The sequence below is a fragment of the Myotis lucifugus genome, unplaced genomic scaffold, assembly GCF_000147115.1.
Source record: "Myotis lucifugus unplaced genomic scaffold, Myoluc2.0 scaffold_93, whole genome shotgun sequence".
Taxonomy (NCBI): Eukaryota; Metazoa; Chordata; class Mammalia; order Chiroptera; family Vespertilionidae; genus Myotis; species Myotis lucifugus.
Window position 1 is genome coordinate 81,507 of NW_005871141.1, and position 16,030 is coordinate 97,536.

Consider the following 16,030-nt stretch of genomic DNA (forward strand, 5'->3'; position numbering starts at 1 on the left):
TGGTGATTATCAGGTCAGGATTTGCCCCTGTAATTGATGCAGAGCCTCCTGGCTTCTCGCTCTGGTGCCTCTTGAGTGTTTACAGCATTTTCATGGACTTCAACCCCAGATTCCATGAGCACAGACTGGCAGCCCCACTCCAAGGCAGAGGTCCCCCAAAAGCCATTCACTCTGCTAATGGTTCTGTAAAGGAATTGGCTTCTTGAGCCAAGGAAACACACAACACTCCACTGCATGGGAATCAGAGGTTCTCAGAGGAAAAATGAGAATGTAGAGAGTGGCAACACTCTGAGTGTCTGTCCCTTCCTTGGACTCCTGTGTCTTGTTGCTGTCACCATATTGATGACCTCCAGGACATGCTCATTCTCCTTTCTCACAAGCTCTAGCACAAAACAAAAGCCACTAATTCATTTATTCACCCAAGGAGCGAAACCCACCAAAAATCACCCAAAACCAAAACAACACACGCCATTACAGGACAGGGGTGCTTGAGTCTGGTCTCAGTGCTGACGTGGAGCTAAGAGAAAGAAAAGGTGGCTGGTTGGCCATTGGCAGCAGTTTCCAGAGTCCTTGCAATGGCTTTGTACGATGGGATCAACAATCGTGTGATGGAGTTGGCAATGAAAACTACAACAAGGGGGATGATTATCAGCAAGACAGTTCAAACCCTAGGCACACATTCTCAAATAATTGTTAAGCATGTAATATTTGCTAACCACCTGATTAGATGCTGCCAATTCAAAGGATCAAGATAAGTAATATAAAGTGCATATCTCCTAACAACATCTGATATAAAGTAAGCATATATTAGCTATTAGCATCGCAAACCCACCTCCATATTGACTATAACAAGGCTTTCCATTAAAAAAAATCATAGCCCCAAAGGTGAGATATTTTGCCTGAGATGCTTAATACTCAACCGATAGGTCCTGCTTCACACTGCAAGTAATGGCTTGTCTTTTTCCTTTGAACAGACTGACTTCATGTTACTTTAGGAAAGATTCATTGAAACAAAGAAATAACATACCCAAGATATAGTGTTTTTAAAAACATTTTTTTAATGAAGAAATAATTCCATTCCAAAATATAGACACACAATTAAATAGTTTAATCACTTCAAAATATAACATGTCCCCAGGAGGTTCCAACATACACACACACACACACACACACACACACAAAACAATACTTAACAGCAATACAAAAACCCCATACAATAGTAGTTTTGTTACAATACCAATGAATATCATGAAATCTTTAGGGTCTCTGTATTGGTTACTTCAAATGGTGTCAAATTACAGTAGTCATAATTAAAAATGTCTTACAGTTAATTAGCCTCAAGATATGACGCTTCTGATTCCCCCCCCCCCCTTTTTGGTTCAAAAGTAAAAATGCCCTTTCTTCTGAGGACACTGGAGTTCTTGTTTGTGGCTTCTTGCGTGGAATCGAACCAAGGTGATTGCAGCAACCAAAAGTTGCCGTATTTACAATGTTTATCTACAGTGAACAGCCAGGAACTAATAAGGGTGGACAAAGATGATCAAAATAAAGGCGGACATCAGTGCTAAATTATGATGCAACAGTTTGGCTCATGCATATAAGAAAATACATAGTATATCACAACAAAGGCCACACTCTTATGCAATTAAGTTCACATTACTACTTACAAATGAACCTTCCCTGCCTTATCATTCGAGAATCCATTTTTCACAATCTCCAGCACATCTCCCTCTGACCAACCAAACGTACCCCGACTTCCGTCCTGACCAACCACAACTGATTCCTGAATCCCGTAGACTTCACCCTCCTCCCTCCCTCCGTGAACATGGCGCTGTGGAGGAGGGTGGCTGTGTTAGACCAGTGCTCATATAGGCCATCATCCCTGATGGAGATGGGTGTGCAATGCATGTGGGACAAGGAACACCCCCGCAAGATATAATTGTATCTAATGCACGGACAGGTAAGACCTGCTGGGTTTGCTCTCAGAACAGGCCCCAAAAGTAAATTTGGAGAACCAAGGAGAGAAACCCGCCAAAAACCACCACAAACCAAAACAACACACGCCATTTTGTCTCGGTTACAGGACAGGGGTGCTTGAGTCTGGTCTCAGTGCTGACGTGGAGCTAAGAGAAAGAAAAGGTGGCTGGTTAGTCAGGAATTGGCCATTGGCAGCAGTTTCCAGAGTCCTTGCAATGGCTTTGTACGATGGGATCAACACCCGTGTGATGGAGTTGGCAATGAAAACTATGACAAGGGGGGTGATTATCAGCAAGACAGTTCAAACCTTAGACGAACATTCTCATGTAGAAACCACAAAGGGACAACAGATGCCAGCTCAGTCCAGTCGGTGGCTGCCTGCCACCTGCAGGGTCACAGTTCTGAGTTCAAGAACTACCTGGCTATGATTGAGAGCTGATAGCAATGCAGGTAGCTGGGATGTAGTGGTTTTAAGTATTGAGTATGAGGCAGCAGGGACCATCTGCTCCATCTAGAGAGGTACGGCTTCACAGAAGATGGGCAGTGGAAAGGAGATGAACATGAAGAGACATGGACAAAACCCGCAATGAAATCCACCTGTGCAAAGAAATCTGAGAACTGTGCAGTGGTGCCACTTTGGTGTCAGCCTGGTTCTCTGGAAGGTCTGGTTAAGCCCATCAATAGCTAGAACGGGCTCCTTACTAATGTCAACCAAGAGCTTTACTATCCCCAAGGCAAGTGATGTTGTTCTAAAGTGCAGCCAAGGAGATGGTTTCTGACCAAATGCAGAGATGGGGACATCTCAGGGCTCTCTGGAGAGGGAGCAGGAAGATGTCAGGATGTGCGTTCTCAGCTGGGCACCCCCTCCCCCCGACTGTGTGGGGTGGGAGGAGGTTTCTGCCAGCTCGGGAAGCAAATCAAATTGCTGAAGCTTTAAGGTTGACACAGAACCTTCCTTGTTTATTCTGAGTAAGGCCTTTGCAGAGACTTTACAACTTCATCCTACAGCAGTGGTTCTCAACCTCTAGTGCATCAGCATGACCTGCGTGCTTCATGAGACACAGATTGGGGGCCTGACACCCAGAGTTTCTGATTCTACGGGCTTGGGTTCGGGCCCAAGAATTTGCATTTCTAAATAAATTCCCAGGTGATGCTGATGCACTCGGGTCCAGGGAACACACTTTGAGAACCACTGTTCTAAAATGATGTTCTCTTCTTTCTTTGAAAGGAGGGCAGGAATTCCAGAGCAGCTGCCGATTTAAGCACGATGGATCTAACATATTGCAGGATTTTTATTTGCATCAAGTCTTGAAAGAGATGGGTTATTTTTTTTTCCATTTCCCAAGAATCCCTAAGGGAGGTTGTTAGTGCTCCTCCAAAAGGGTCCTCATAAAGGACCATCGACAGTCTTTCACTCTCCCTTCTTCGACAGCTCTTTTGCACACCAGCTTTTCCCTGAGTGCAAAACCCCGACGCCACGGAGAAGAGCCTGTTTCCTTTCACGTGACCACAGAAGGCTGCATGCAGAACACTGGGGCGCCAGCGAAGGCAATACACATTCAGAAATGAAAGGAGCGAACGTTTTTGCAAGCGCACTTTAAGCCTGTACAGTGAGAGCTGAAGGCCTCCGGACGACCTGACCGGGGGGATGGGGAGGGGGGGCCTGTGGGCGAGCGGTGCGGTGAGACATGCTCCCTAAAGCTAAACCGAGAGGAACAAGCCATGGAAGAGCAGAGACCACTGCAGTCCGGGTGGGGGTCGTATGGCACCTGTGGTTTATAGACAGCTTTAGTCACGAGTATTTCAAAACATAGTTCACAGTTTTAAGAAGATCTGTGCTGATTTTAAAAACTAGATTCTATATAATTTGCACGTTGTCTTATTTTGAATATGATCTCTATTTGGAAAAAGTATTTACACTAAATTCTATGGCTGATTCGCTAGAATATCTTGAAAGAAAACAACCTCCAGTTGGAAAGAAGCCCACAGACTGGGTTATCCCGGTGTGTTTGGCTCCAGTCGCTGCTCACAGGACTTGGAGGCCCTGGCAGACAGTGCAGGCCCCGGCCCTCCGCGCCTGCACACTCAGGACCCAGGCCCTTCAGGGTCAATGAATAATTGCAAGGGGTTGTTTTGTCCCAATTACTGTGGAAAACAATGTACATCGTATAATAAACTGGTTTGCTAAAATCTCAAAGAATTCAGAAATCAAATCCTAGCTATAAACAGTATTAATATTGTCATTGTAAACGGAACAGGTTCAATATCATGTGCAAATGATATTGAAAATGCTTGTTAATACTGCCATCGTGAGTAACAGCAGCGTGGTTTTTTTGTTTTGTTTTTTTTTTAACCAGGGATGAGCCATGTTATAGAAGATGTAGCTGATAAGTTAGCTTTGAACAGAAGTCTTTTTTTTTTCCCTTCTTAACGCACACACCTATGAACTACACATCAGAGAACGAAACGTTAGCTGCACTACAGTCAGCAGAGCACGTCTTTAGGGGCGGGTGTGCCGGGAGCTGCTGCGCGGGGTGGTTCCTCTCCCAGTCGCTGCCAGGCTGCTTCTCCTCTGGGCGGGTGGTGGGCGCAGCGCTCCCCTCCGTCACCAGCGCTCATGTTACTCTCATCATCTGTCTGACTATAGTTTGCCTGGGAATAAGGAATGTGTAATTTTTTTAAAGATGAAAACTGTTCTCTACGTCAGGAAGCTTAGGACCCTCCCTTTCCCCCGAGACACAACACACACACACACACACACACACACACACACACACACACCCACACCCACACCCACACACACCCTACTCCCTTCCTCTGATAATCGGGGATGAGTCCTGGGATAGTGTGTGCTATGTGTTGCACCTTCTGAAAGAGGACAAGAACCCTCCTGTTGTGGCCCCTGGGGGTTAGAGCGACGCAGAGCTGTCCTTTGGACAAGGAGATGAGAGCACTGGCTCACCAGCAGAATGCCCTGCTCATTTTTTTAAAAAAAATCCACTTTGGATCTTCAAATCCTCCAATTTCTGAAGCTAGGCTCTGGCTCGGGGAGAGTGCAGTAGCATGCGGCCAGAGGGAGGGAAAAGGACAAATCCAAGATCTGAGTGGGCCCAATGGAGCTGTGGTGGACTCCATGTTGAGTGCTAATCCCTGTGTATACGTTTCCGAAGTGGCCAGTGGAGAAGCAGTCAACCAGGTGTTCTGGCTTTTTGTGTTGCTAAGTGCACATTCACCTTCAAATAGGCCTCAGGCTCTTTTTGAGCAGAGGATGGGCCTCCCCTGCCTCTGGCGTCCCACCTCGTGGCCTTTCCCCACGGGGGCTTGGTGGGTGGAAGCCAATGAACTCTGAGCTGATGAAGTCGGCTGCCTTTAGGACCCTTGGGTCAGAGGTGCCTGTCCTGTGGGATAATTTCTGGTCTTGCTGTACAGTCAGAAAGTCAAATAGATTTAAAGACCATGAGCTGCTCTAGAATTCCAGCTGTCTTTCTAGGCTACGTCCAGACAAACTGCAGGGTTCTGTCGGGTTGTAAATGAATTTTGCCCGAGTGGTTGATTCAGTGACAGGCCGGCTCACGTTTAGAGTCCTGTGAATGCCATCTAGGCAGGTACAGGATGCATTAAATGGCAGAGGCCACAGCTGTGTTATTTGTTTTTACTGCCAAATTTGTAGCAAAGATGAAACATTGCCCAGGAACTTTCAAAGTACTGAAATATGTGGCTTTTAGGTACAAGAACCAAATGCCACTTTTTATCTGGGTTCACATCAAGGACAATTTATTAGGCTTTTAAAAATATATATTTTTCTAAGAAGTCACTACTGATGTTTAAATAACACGCAGAACAAAAATAATCAAATTGCCAGAGCTCAGCGAAGGAGACTGCTATTAAAGGAAAAACCTCGCTCCTCTGGGACTAGCTTTGTTAGAACTGGAGCGAATATTTTCAGAAACAGCTCCTGAGAATGTTTTCACTGTAGTTGTAAATGTATCAGGAGAGCAGAAGGCAATGAGGTCAATAAGATCCTTCCATTCGCACCGAAAGGGCCTCACAGACCCAAAAGTATACTCCATTGTAGCAATTATGCCATGAATTTTACTTGCTCAGTCTTAACCTGAGGACTGAGACAGGAGGTGTGTAGTGTGTGAGCTAGAATGTACTCTTTACTAATTGATGCCACAGCAACCCAGCACTGACTTCCGGTCTGGTAGAGCCTTCGGTCGTAATCGGTCGTTAGGACCCTGGCTCTTTATTATATAGATAACACTTTGATTGGTTGAATGGACGACCAGACACTTAGCAGATTAGGCTTTTATTATATAGGAGATATATATATCTCCTTTTACAATTTAGCAGCCAGAGTTGAGTTTACTATCAACTACAGACTTATGGGATTCCATGGTTGGAAAAGACCGCATAATAGCAGTAGATATGAGTCCTTGGGCCAGTGCAGCCAGATAACTGAGAGAGGTATTAGTTTTGATCTGTAATGAGAGGCATCTAAGTGGCCACTAGCTGGGGCCAGAGAAACCATCTAGACATATGGGACAGTGGAGCTGAAGGTGTATGGAACCATTGCACATAGCTGAGCCCTAGCCTTGTTTATAAAAAGTAGAGGGAGCAAGCTGGTTCTGAGTCCCAGGGGTTCCCGTACGCCCACATCATCGCTACAGCAGCTCCCATGAATCACTTATAAGGCGCTGAGCACAGTGCCAGGCCCGTAGGAGTGTGCTCATCAACGTTAAGATCTTTAAGAACTGGACCTCAGTGAGGGAGTCTCCTCTATGGTGTAGGTATTATCATGCATGTTGTGCAGAGGGAGTGGAGGCTCACAGAGGTCCCCTAATTTGTCAGAGGTTATGCTGCTCGGATTTGCGGAAGCTCCCACTTGAACTTGGGTAGATTAGGGACCAGAGCCTAAGCTTCAGACCACCACCCTCCATGGTGCTGCCAGTCAAGTGCTGCTCTCTCTCCATTAAACATTCCCTGAGGATTTCCCACATGTGTAGGTAGGTGGGCAGGCCTTGGGGGAAAGGCTCACATGCCATATCAGTGACTGCACCCTCCTGAATTCCACAAAGGGTTTGAACCAGCTATTCCCAGCATAAAAGGCTGCAGAAGTTTTCCCCTGTGTCGTGCTGCTTTTATTTTTGCCTTGGTTTTGGTTTTGCTTTCCCTTGTTAAGGACACCTCTCTGACATGTTGGGCCCTGAGGACAGCAAGACCACGGAGCTGACCCGTCTCTGGAAGTACTGAGCGAGCCTGGACTGTTGCTTCTCAGGGGATGGAGAGGCTCAGACTCGGGTGCACGTATGGACTGGTGATGTGGCTACGTGGCCGTGGAAAACTTTGGGGGCATATCTGGTGTTGGAGAAGTTTCTGTGCCATTTCCCCTAATCAATAGAGTTAAAAAGACAGCTCCCGAGGTCGCTTGCCAAACCTCCCCGGGGTGTAGTGGGATGCCCCATAGACTGGGCTGGGTCTTTGACAAAAGCAGGGAAGGAGAGTATTTTATCACAGAGAAACGCCTACAAGAGTGACTGTGAACTTAGGTTGCAAGTTATGAGAATTGAGTGTACAGTGGCCACGTTTCCTCCTAAAACAGAGGGTACTTACTTGAGAGGAGAGTGATAAAAGGATATTGTATTCAACCTTGCAAGCTGACCTGCGGGTGACAAAGGACACAAACAAGAAAGGTGACATGTCAAGTCTGTGATGCAGTCAAGCAGGTGAATTATTTTGTTGGAAGCCATGCACAAAGACAGAGAAAGAGAGAGAGAGAGTCCAGTGAATGACAGCAGCATCTGAGCCACCAAACAACCATCATCTATAAACACAAGCTCACAGAGCCGTCCAGGAAAACCTCTACAACATTCTCCAGGGCATATGCCTTGAGTGGGGACACACGGGCCTGTTATAATCTCCTAGCCCCCTTCCCTTGAAGTCACCAGGCATGGGAAGGAAAGGAGAGAGAGAGGCTTAAGATTTACCAGAGATGGCAAAAGCTCCAACTGGATCCTAAGCCACTAACAGAATTTCCCTTCATCCTACTCAGACACGGTTAAATTCCTAATTCATTAAAACAACAGCAACAAAAATCGAATATGTTATATGGAATGGCTGCCTCCCTTTAAAATAAAACCTAGAGCCTGGCCAGCATGGCTCAATGGTTGAGTGTTGACCTATGAACTAGGAGGTCATGGTTCAATTCCCGGTCAGGGCACATGCCCGGGTTGCGGGCTCAATCACCAGTAGGGGGTGTGCAGAAGGCAGCCGATCAGTGATTCTCTTTCATCATTGATGTTTCTCTCTCTCACTCCCTCTCCCTTCCTCTCTGAAATCAATAATAAATAAATAAATAAATAAATAAATAAATAAATAAATAAGTAAGTAAATAAATAAAATAAAACCTAGATATTCGGTTACTGTTGCCACCCAAATCCGGAAACTGATATGAGCTCCAAGATGGAGGCCTACCAGGCGCCTCCAACAGCATGAGCCAGAGTATTGATGATTTCACCGTATCTCTCTCTCCCTCTAGGCAGGAGCGCCAAATGAGCCATGTGCGAACATCCCTCAGATTCCCACACACACCCTGGCAGCTTCATCCAGGCTAATTTCCTCCTGTGGATGGGGCCATGGAAATCACAAAGAAAGAGCCTTCTCCGTGGGTCTGGACCTTAGGCAACTTTGTGTCTGCAGCGCTGAAGCATGGCATTATATATCTAGTCACTGGGTTGGCTATTTTTTATGACGGGACCCACATGCTACTTGCTTCTGAAATGTGGGTATTAAGCCACAAGGGCGGATGGAACACCCCAAAGAGGCCAAACCTTTGCTTCTGGTGTTGGGGTGGGGCTGAGGGCTTCAGTTGTCCTCTTGCTACATTCTTCTTGGGAAAATATTTCAAAACTTAATTTATAAACATATGGGAGATAGAAGAGACTTTGTTCTCTCTGCTACTCTTTTACTAACAGAGAGAGCCGCTGCTGAGCTAAGAACGTGGAGAAAGCCTGACAGTGAAATAACCCGCTGGGGCCTGGGGAGCAGCAGGTCTGACAGGCAAACACCCCTGAACTCCTTGAACCCCAAGAAAACAGGGTGGGTTACAGGGAAAGGAAACAGACCAGAAAGACCCACATGGCCGTGGTGCAGCCTCTGGCGGGGAGAACGCATCCCTTTAGGATGAGCTACTGCACGTGTTACATTCAGTGAATTCTCAGGTGGATGAGTGTAGTCCAGTCTATATGACAACCTGTCTATCCACACTCTGCGGATCCTGGGGCCTGCAGCCCCCCAACATGCCTCGGCGAGGTTTGTCGCTTGCCTGCTACTTACATTTCCCATGAGGTAGGTGGTGTGGGAGGCTGAGGACCAATGAGGAGATATCTTTATGCTGATTCAGTTGCCTTGTGCCAGATCAAGGCATAAAGATATCTCCTCATGTCCCATCTATGAGAACAAGCGTCTTTGCTGATGATCCAGGAGGGGTATGGACTGTTAGTCACCAGGTTTCTGCTGTGTGACAAGACCCCTTTTCACTTTCCGGATCAGAAGTTATCACACAGGGTGAGTGATGGCTATAAGAAATGGAATTTTTAGTGTCTAGAATACATGGACTAAGGAGTATAGTCAGAGTATTCCAGAAAGGGAGGATGGAAGGAAGAAGGCACTGGTTTTTCCTAGTTATGTAAAAGACCCAGCCACCTCAGGGCTGGGGTGGAAGTGGGGGATGGTGTGGGCCCAGCCCCGGTACCTGGTAGGCCTCGTCCTGCAGCTTCTGTTTCAGGTATTCCTCCATCTTGAGCTCGTTCTCCAGCTGCCGGACCGAGTCATTCTCGTAGTTCTCCTCCTCGGGCCGCGCATAGGGATCCCCATCTTCTGTGACCCTGGGAACGAACCACAGATGGGGTTTTGGAGCAAATCTTAAAGGGAAAGTCTAAGTGAAATTCATGTGTGAGCTGTAGTTTGCAGGGAACATTTTATTTGTCTTCCAATTCACTCCAATTCAGTGTCTTCTGTTATCAAACAGAAAACTTAAAAAAAAAAACCACCTTTGGAAATGTAGGGAAATAGATGGTCAAGGCATTCTCATGCAGTTTTCCTATGGCGCTGTGGTGATCGTAGGCCATCCATGTTTTTCTAGGGTTTACAGGAATGAGAGCCCTTTCAATGTTTGTCAGTCTTAGAAAAAGCAGCTTATCTTTCAGGAGGATATAGTTTTCCTGATATGGGGATTTTAAAAAAAATTTATAAATGGAATCCAAGAACGCTTTCTCTAAGGAAAGTGAGCCCTCTAGTGAAATAACGCTTGAGGACACTTGTTCCTAATTTAACCTTCTCTGCATTCTGCATGCGTGTAGGTGTGCTTTATTTTCATAGTAGGATCAAGTCTCAGAATATCAACCAATCATTGTCAGCAAGCGTAACACTCTAACCCACAGCTCTTGATCTCAAAGATGTATACCAGCTCTAAATCTAAGAAATCCACTTAAGTTGTCCAATTTCACTATGAAGTAGATAAGAATGGCCTCCTTCACCAATGTGTGACTATCTCCATCTATTCACCCCATATTAAAACACCCTCTAAAATGAAGAGTAGCCAAGGAGAAGTTTCTGGATGGGAACTTAAATGCCATGGCTAGTGTTTATTTATATCTGTACAACATGTTCTCATTATTTTTAGAGGTTTGGGTCCAGCATGAATAGGTCTGCGAGGCCTCTATGAGCTTTCTCTACCCAACTTCTGTGGCCGGAACCGCCACCAGCATCCTAGGGACAGTAGTGTGGGGTGGCTTTAGCTACAGTCTTGGTTCTTAGAATCCGAATGAGAACATTTTAAGTAACCACCTTGTAAAAGGTTAATCATAGGAAGTCAAATGGGTATGTGTTTACTAGACTAAAACTGGTGATCATGACTTCACCATTTTGAATAACAAATAATTCTCAATGACAGAGGAAAGGACAAGAGAGCAAGCTAAAATTAAAAGCAGCCCCGTTAAATGACGTTATAACTGATGTGTTCTGCTCTCACGCTCGGCCTCTCCGCAGCTGGCTTCCCCAGCATGTCTATTTATAATTCCCCATCGTGACTGGTCAGTCTTTCACTCCCTGCGTGGATTGGGAGCCAAAACACCAGGAAGGCCTCTGTTTAGTTTCTCCTTTGGGTCTTTAAACAGCCGTTGATTTTTGTAGACGAGTCCTCAGTACTTTTCACAGGAAGCACCATCACCTTCTGGAGGTGTTTGGAATGGTGAGCAATTCCCCTTTCCAGCCTTGTGGTGAACCTCTGCCCACGCTGATCACAACCCCGTGAACCCCGCTCTCCGAGAGGCCCCTCCTCTTCCCCGCCTTTGTTTTCCTCTTTCCCCTCCCACGCTGGGCTCTGCAGCTCTGGCCTGTGTCACCCTCGTTTCTTAGCTTCACCGAAAGTCTAGTGGGGACGTCACTGATTCTGCTGGCTTCTGTCAGGGCACAGAAGCCTTATTGGGTGAAAACCTTTGCAAAATGTCTTTCAAGGGTCAGATTTGTACATATTCAACAAGTCAGCCACATTGGATTTCTTTATAATGAGATTTTATACATTTACAGTCTCATGCCACATAACGAAGCTTTGGTCAAGGACCCACCGTATATATGACCATGGTCCCATCTATATATATAAAAGCCTAAGTGACCATTATGATGGGTCAACCAAACGACCGGTTGCTATGATGCACACTGACCACCAGAGGGCAGATGCCCAAAGCAGGAGCTGCCCTCTGGTGGTCAGTGCGCTCCCACAGCCAACCTCCAGCAGCCAGCCAACCTCCCTTGGTCCCTCCCCCTGGCCGGCCGGCCCCAGTTGGCCCCTATCGGCCCTGATCGCCAGCCAGGCCGAGGGACCCCACCCATGCACAAATTCATGCACCGGTCCTCTAGTGAGATTATAATGGAACTGAAAAATTCTTATTGTGTCCTGACATCATTGTTGTCATGTGTTTGTGGTGATGCTGGTGTAAACTGACCTACTGCTCTGCCAGTTGTATGAAAGTACAGCACATACAATTATGTACAGTACATTATACTTGATAATGGTAATAGGTGACTGTGTTACCGGTCTATGTATTTACTATATGTTGTAGTGTTATTTTCTACTTATAAAGAGTTTTCTGTTAAACAGTATGCTGTGTTATGGTGGCAGTGCCCCTAACATCTCCTGGTTACCTTGTGTCTGATTGCATCAATTTCTCTTGTGCTTGATTTAACCTGATGTTATTTTCTACAGCGACACACTGTAGAGGCTTGTGGCCTAGGAGCAATCGGCTGTACCACAGAGCCTAGGTGTGTAGTAGGCTGGATCACCTAGGTTTGTGTAAGTGCACTTTATGATGTTTGTACAATGACAAAGTCGCTTAACAATGCATCTCTCAGAACATATCTGTCATTAAGTGGTGCGTGACTGTATATATTTCGATTCCTATTGCTTATATGATGCTGTTCATCCTGTTCTGAAGAGAAGCCTCCAGCATCATTGGGTCCTCCAAGTGCAAATACGGAAGATTCTGAAGATAAGATGACTGACCTCCTAAACTGGTCTGTGAGCCCTGGAAGGTTGGGAGTGATTAAAAAAAAATACTAGTTTGTATCAAACCAGCACAGTTCCTGAGGGGAGCCAGGCTCTCAATAAGAACTGGTTGTTTTGGTTACTGATACTCTCTGGAAATTGTGAGGGGAAGTCACAAGGCCAAATGCAAACGTAGCTCCTTTACCTCTTCTGTCAGAAAAGGAAGCTGCATCATCTCTTCTCAAAAGAAAGATCAAAACAACCATGTTTTCATTTTCCTTTGCTCCCGACAGTGTCCTGTTACTGAGGCAATACCCCCAAGCAGAAGATACTCACACATCACTGCGCATGGTGCCTTGGGCAGCTCCACCGTGCATGTACCCGGGTTTCCGGGCGTGGATTTGCGCTAGGAAAGCCTTTTCCGAGGTTGGCGATGGAACCAGATCCTCAAACTGAGTCCTTGCAAACTCAGAATCCACATTACTCTCCGTTTCACTCCCCACCTCTATGAGGTACAATTGAAGAAAGAAAGAATGACTTGTTAGAGTCTATGATCAGCAGGTACAGGGCGAGGCTTAACACAAACCAACCTGCACTGCATAAAATATTAGCCAGTTATTGTAAGTCAAGTAAGTGTTTATTTCAATTCCAAATGAGAATGGAAACTGAACATGAGTTACTGTAAAATCATTTGGTATACAGCATTGTATTTTTTTTTAAAATATCGGTAATGTTATAAGGAATCTTTTGTGTCTTAATAAATTATAACTTCTGTTTTGCTTCTATATAGTCTTCAGTAAAACTGCTAGTTTTGCTTAATGTTACTTTAATTTAGGAAATATAAACCCAAAGTATTACATTCACTTAATATTTCAGAGCATTATCTATAATAATAAAAGCATAATATGCTAATTAGACCAGACGACCCTCCGGACGAAGCTGGGGCTGTGAAGGAAGCCCAGGTCCCAGGTGCCTGCTGGTGGCTGGAGGGAAGCCCGGGTCCTGGGTGACTGCCGGCAGCCAAGGGAAGGAAGGCCTACTCTTGCATGAATTTTGTGCATTGGGCCTCTAGTAAGAGTATAAACTAATAGTACTTGAGACTTCTACAATAAGAATAACATTTTTACTAATCTCCACGATATATTAACTATTGCCATTTTTATCCTATTTGGTAATCTTAATCTAATATAGCAGCGACAAGTTTCATTGCTTTAATTCTTATTATAGAGATTTTAAGAAATTTAAATCCCATTTTTTGTAATATTGAAGTTTTATTTCTTATAGTTGTTGTAATCTCAACTACATGAACAGTCAACTATCTTGCTATGTGTGCTTTAAGGAACAGATGAGATGCATTAGTAACTGGTAGGATAATTATTTGAATATTCATTATTTGAATAACATTTTTAAAGGTCTGTGTAGCATTATGAGGATAAAGAGACTCACAATTTTGTGCTATTTATATTCTGGGCAGATCTACTTTTAGAGATACTGCAAAGGTAAATTTCAGGTTAGCCTCATTCAAATAGCCATACATTTCCAATGAACAGAGTCTAAATTAGTAAATAAAACATCTGACCTTATGAAATCACTTCTGTATCTTGTCACATGAGAGATGTTAACAGTGACTCTCTTTGGCTTCTTGAATTATAAGTCAATTGAAATTTTTTTTTATCTATTCTTTTCTACACTATTAAACTTTCAGCATTAAGCATGTATTAATAATCTTCTCATCAGCTAATAGAAACATCAGTTAAAAACCTGAATATGGCAACCAAATATCACATAGATCTTCAAGAAAACCTTTGTATATTCGACAGTGAGCAGATCTCTCACAGAAGCCCCGAGAACTATTGGGTTCCTCTGCAAAGAGCAGACAAATGAGGGGACCAGGGACACACCGGAGTTGAGCTCTTTCACCAGAGAGGACATGGTGTTAGTGATGGAATCCGCGGCCACTAGCAAGTCATTCCTTAGGTTTCTTCTTGAACCTTAAGTGAAGAAGAAATGACAATAAATAAATAAAAATCGAAGCTTTTCCTTTTCCCAAAATTTTAGGCTGTTGATCATTCCCAAGCAAGAAACATTCCACGGCGTCTCCTTCACAGATGCGCTGTGGTCACTTCCTGGAGAGAAGGACACTGTGCTCAGGGCTAGCGAGTGAGGGAGGTGTGAGTAATAAGACGGGGTGACCCAGGTAAAGCAGTGTGTGTGATGGCTCTTCTGAAGAACAACCCACACAGATGCAAGTCCAGCTTTTGCCAGGAGAGCCGCACCTTCCTAGCTGCCTCGATCATTTCAGCCACTACCTGGTGGCCGAGCCCGCTGGATTCTCTCTCTATCACCGCAGCCCTTGTGTCCAATCAGGCCTCCCCGAGCTCCCCCTCCCCTTCCGGGCACCTCTTGGGAATGGGAGCCCTGTGTACTGAACGCCCCAGAGCACGGAAAAGAGGTGGGGATTCTTGCTCTGGCTGCAAGGCATGCGCACAAGATGTATGTCCGGTACCCTGAACTGGAACTCAGCCCATGTTTCTTCATGGTAGAGAGAGATTAGCACGCTGTTCCAGGCACACTGAGGGTGAGATGGGTCTCTGTGGGCTGGCCTGGGGGCAGGCAGGGCTGAGATGGAACAGAGGGCTGATCATCATCATCTCTGGGAAAAAAGGGACCAAGATTCCAAATATCTGACTTACAGATGAATGTATGCAGCACAAGCTCTTTGTGAGCTTGGCCACATTTCATTCTGTTACTTCTCAGAAAGTACAACTAAATTGGTGGAAGGATAGATACATGAAAATTTAAAAAAATCCTAGTAGTTAGATGAAACAGTAGTTCTAATAGGAAGCTCAAACTGATTTAAAATTTCCTTAAAGTAAGATTTAGGGAAAGGACATTTTTCCTTCTAAAAATTAAAGTAAAACCTAGTTATTTTGTATAACTTAAATTATTTTCTTTTTCAGGAGAAAAAGCCCTATTATGGATCTTCCCTTTCCCCTCATAAGAGAGAATACATCATTCTTCCCCTTGTAAAATGTCAGATTGTTGTCCCCATATACAATGGGTGAGAGGGCCTGTTCCCTCACACTTTTCTGTATCTGGATATTATTGATTTTTTAAACATCTTTTCATATTGTTATTGGCCATTTATAATTTCTCTCTGTTCATATCCTTCACCTATTTTTATTTTGGGGATGTCTTCTTCTTACTGATCTCTACATGCTTTATGTCTAACGGAAATAAAACTTAACTGCCATATATGTTGGCAATGGTTTACTCAAAACTATTTTATTTTTGGTCTTCTGACTTTTTGCCTTCGGATAAATTCCCAGAAGTGGAATTGCTGTCTTTCTTGACCTCAGATCCATAGGTAAGAACCTGGAAGAATGCCATGATAAATTGGTAATTTAAAGAAAATGCAAATTATGAACCAAAATAAGCATTAGCTTATTTGTGTGAAAAATAAAGAGTATATGTCTATAAAATACACTTAAACATATCTATCTATGTATC

General features: G+C 44.6%; 1 protein-coding gene across 4 annotated transcripts in view; it reads right to left on the reverse strand.

Annotated features, from left to right (window-relative positions):
* Window positions 1-1,038: 1,038 nt before the first annotated feature.
* Window positions 1,039-16,030, reverse strand: part of DTNA (dystrobrevin alpha) — a 219,323-nt gene continuing 204,331 nt past the window's right edge. For 2 of the 4 annotated variants that reach the window (XM_023756407.1, XM_006091653.3), the window contains 5 exons: window positions 14,422-14,511; window positions 12,857-13,025; window positions 9,731-9,863; window positions 7,591-7,639; window positions 1,039-4,629 (listed from right to left, as the gene is read on the reverse strand). In XM_023756407.1, coding sequence (XP_023612175.1) covers window positions 7,622-7,639; window positions 9,731-9,863; window positions 12,857-13,025; window positions 14,422-14,511 — 410 coding nt within the window. In that variant the 3' untranslated portion in view covers window positions 1,039-4,629; window positions 7,591-7,621. The remainder of the gene's footprint in view (window positions 4,630-7,590; window positions 7,640-9,730; window positions 9,864-12,856; window positions 13,026-14,421; window positions 14,512-16,030) is intronic. The other 2 variants (XM_023756405.1, XM_006091646.3) reach the window with 2 other exon arrangements.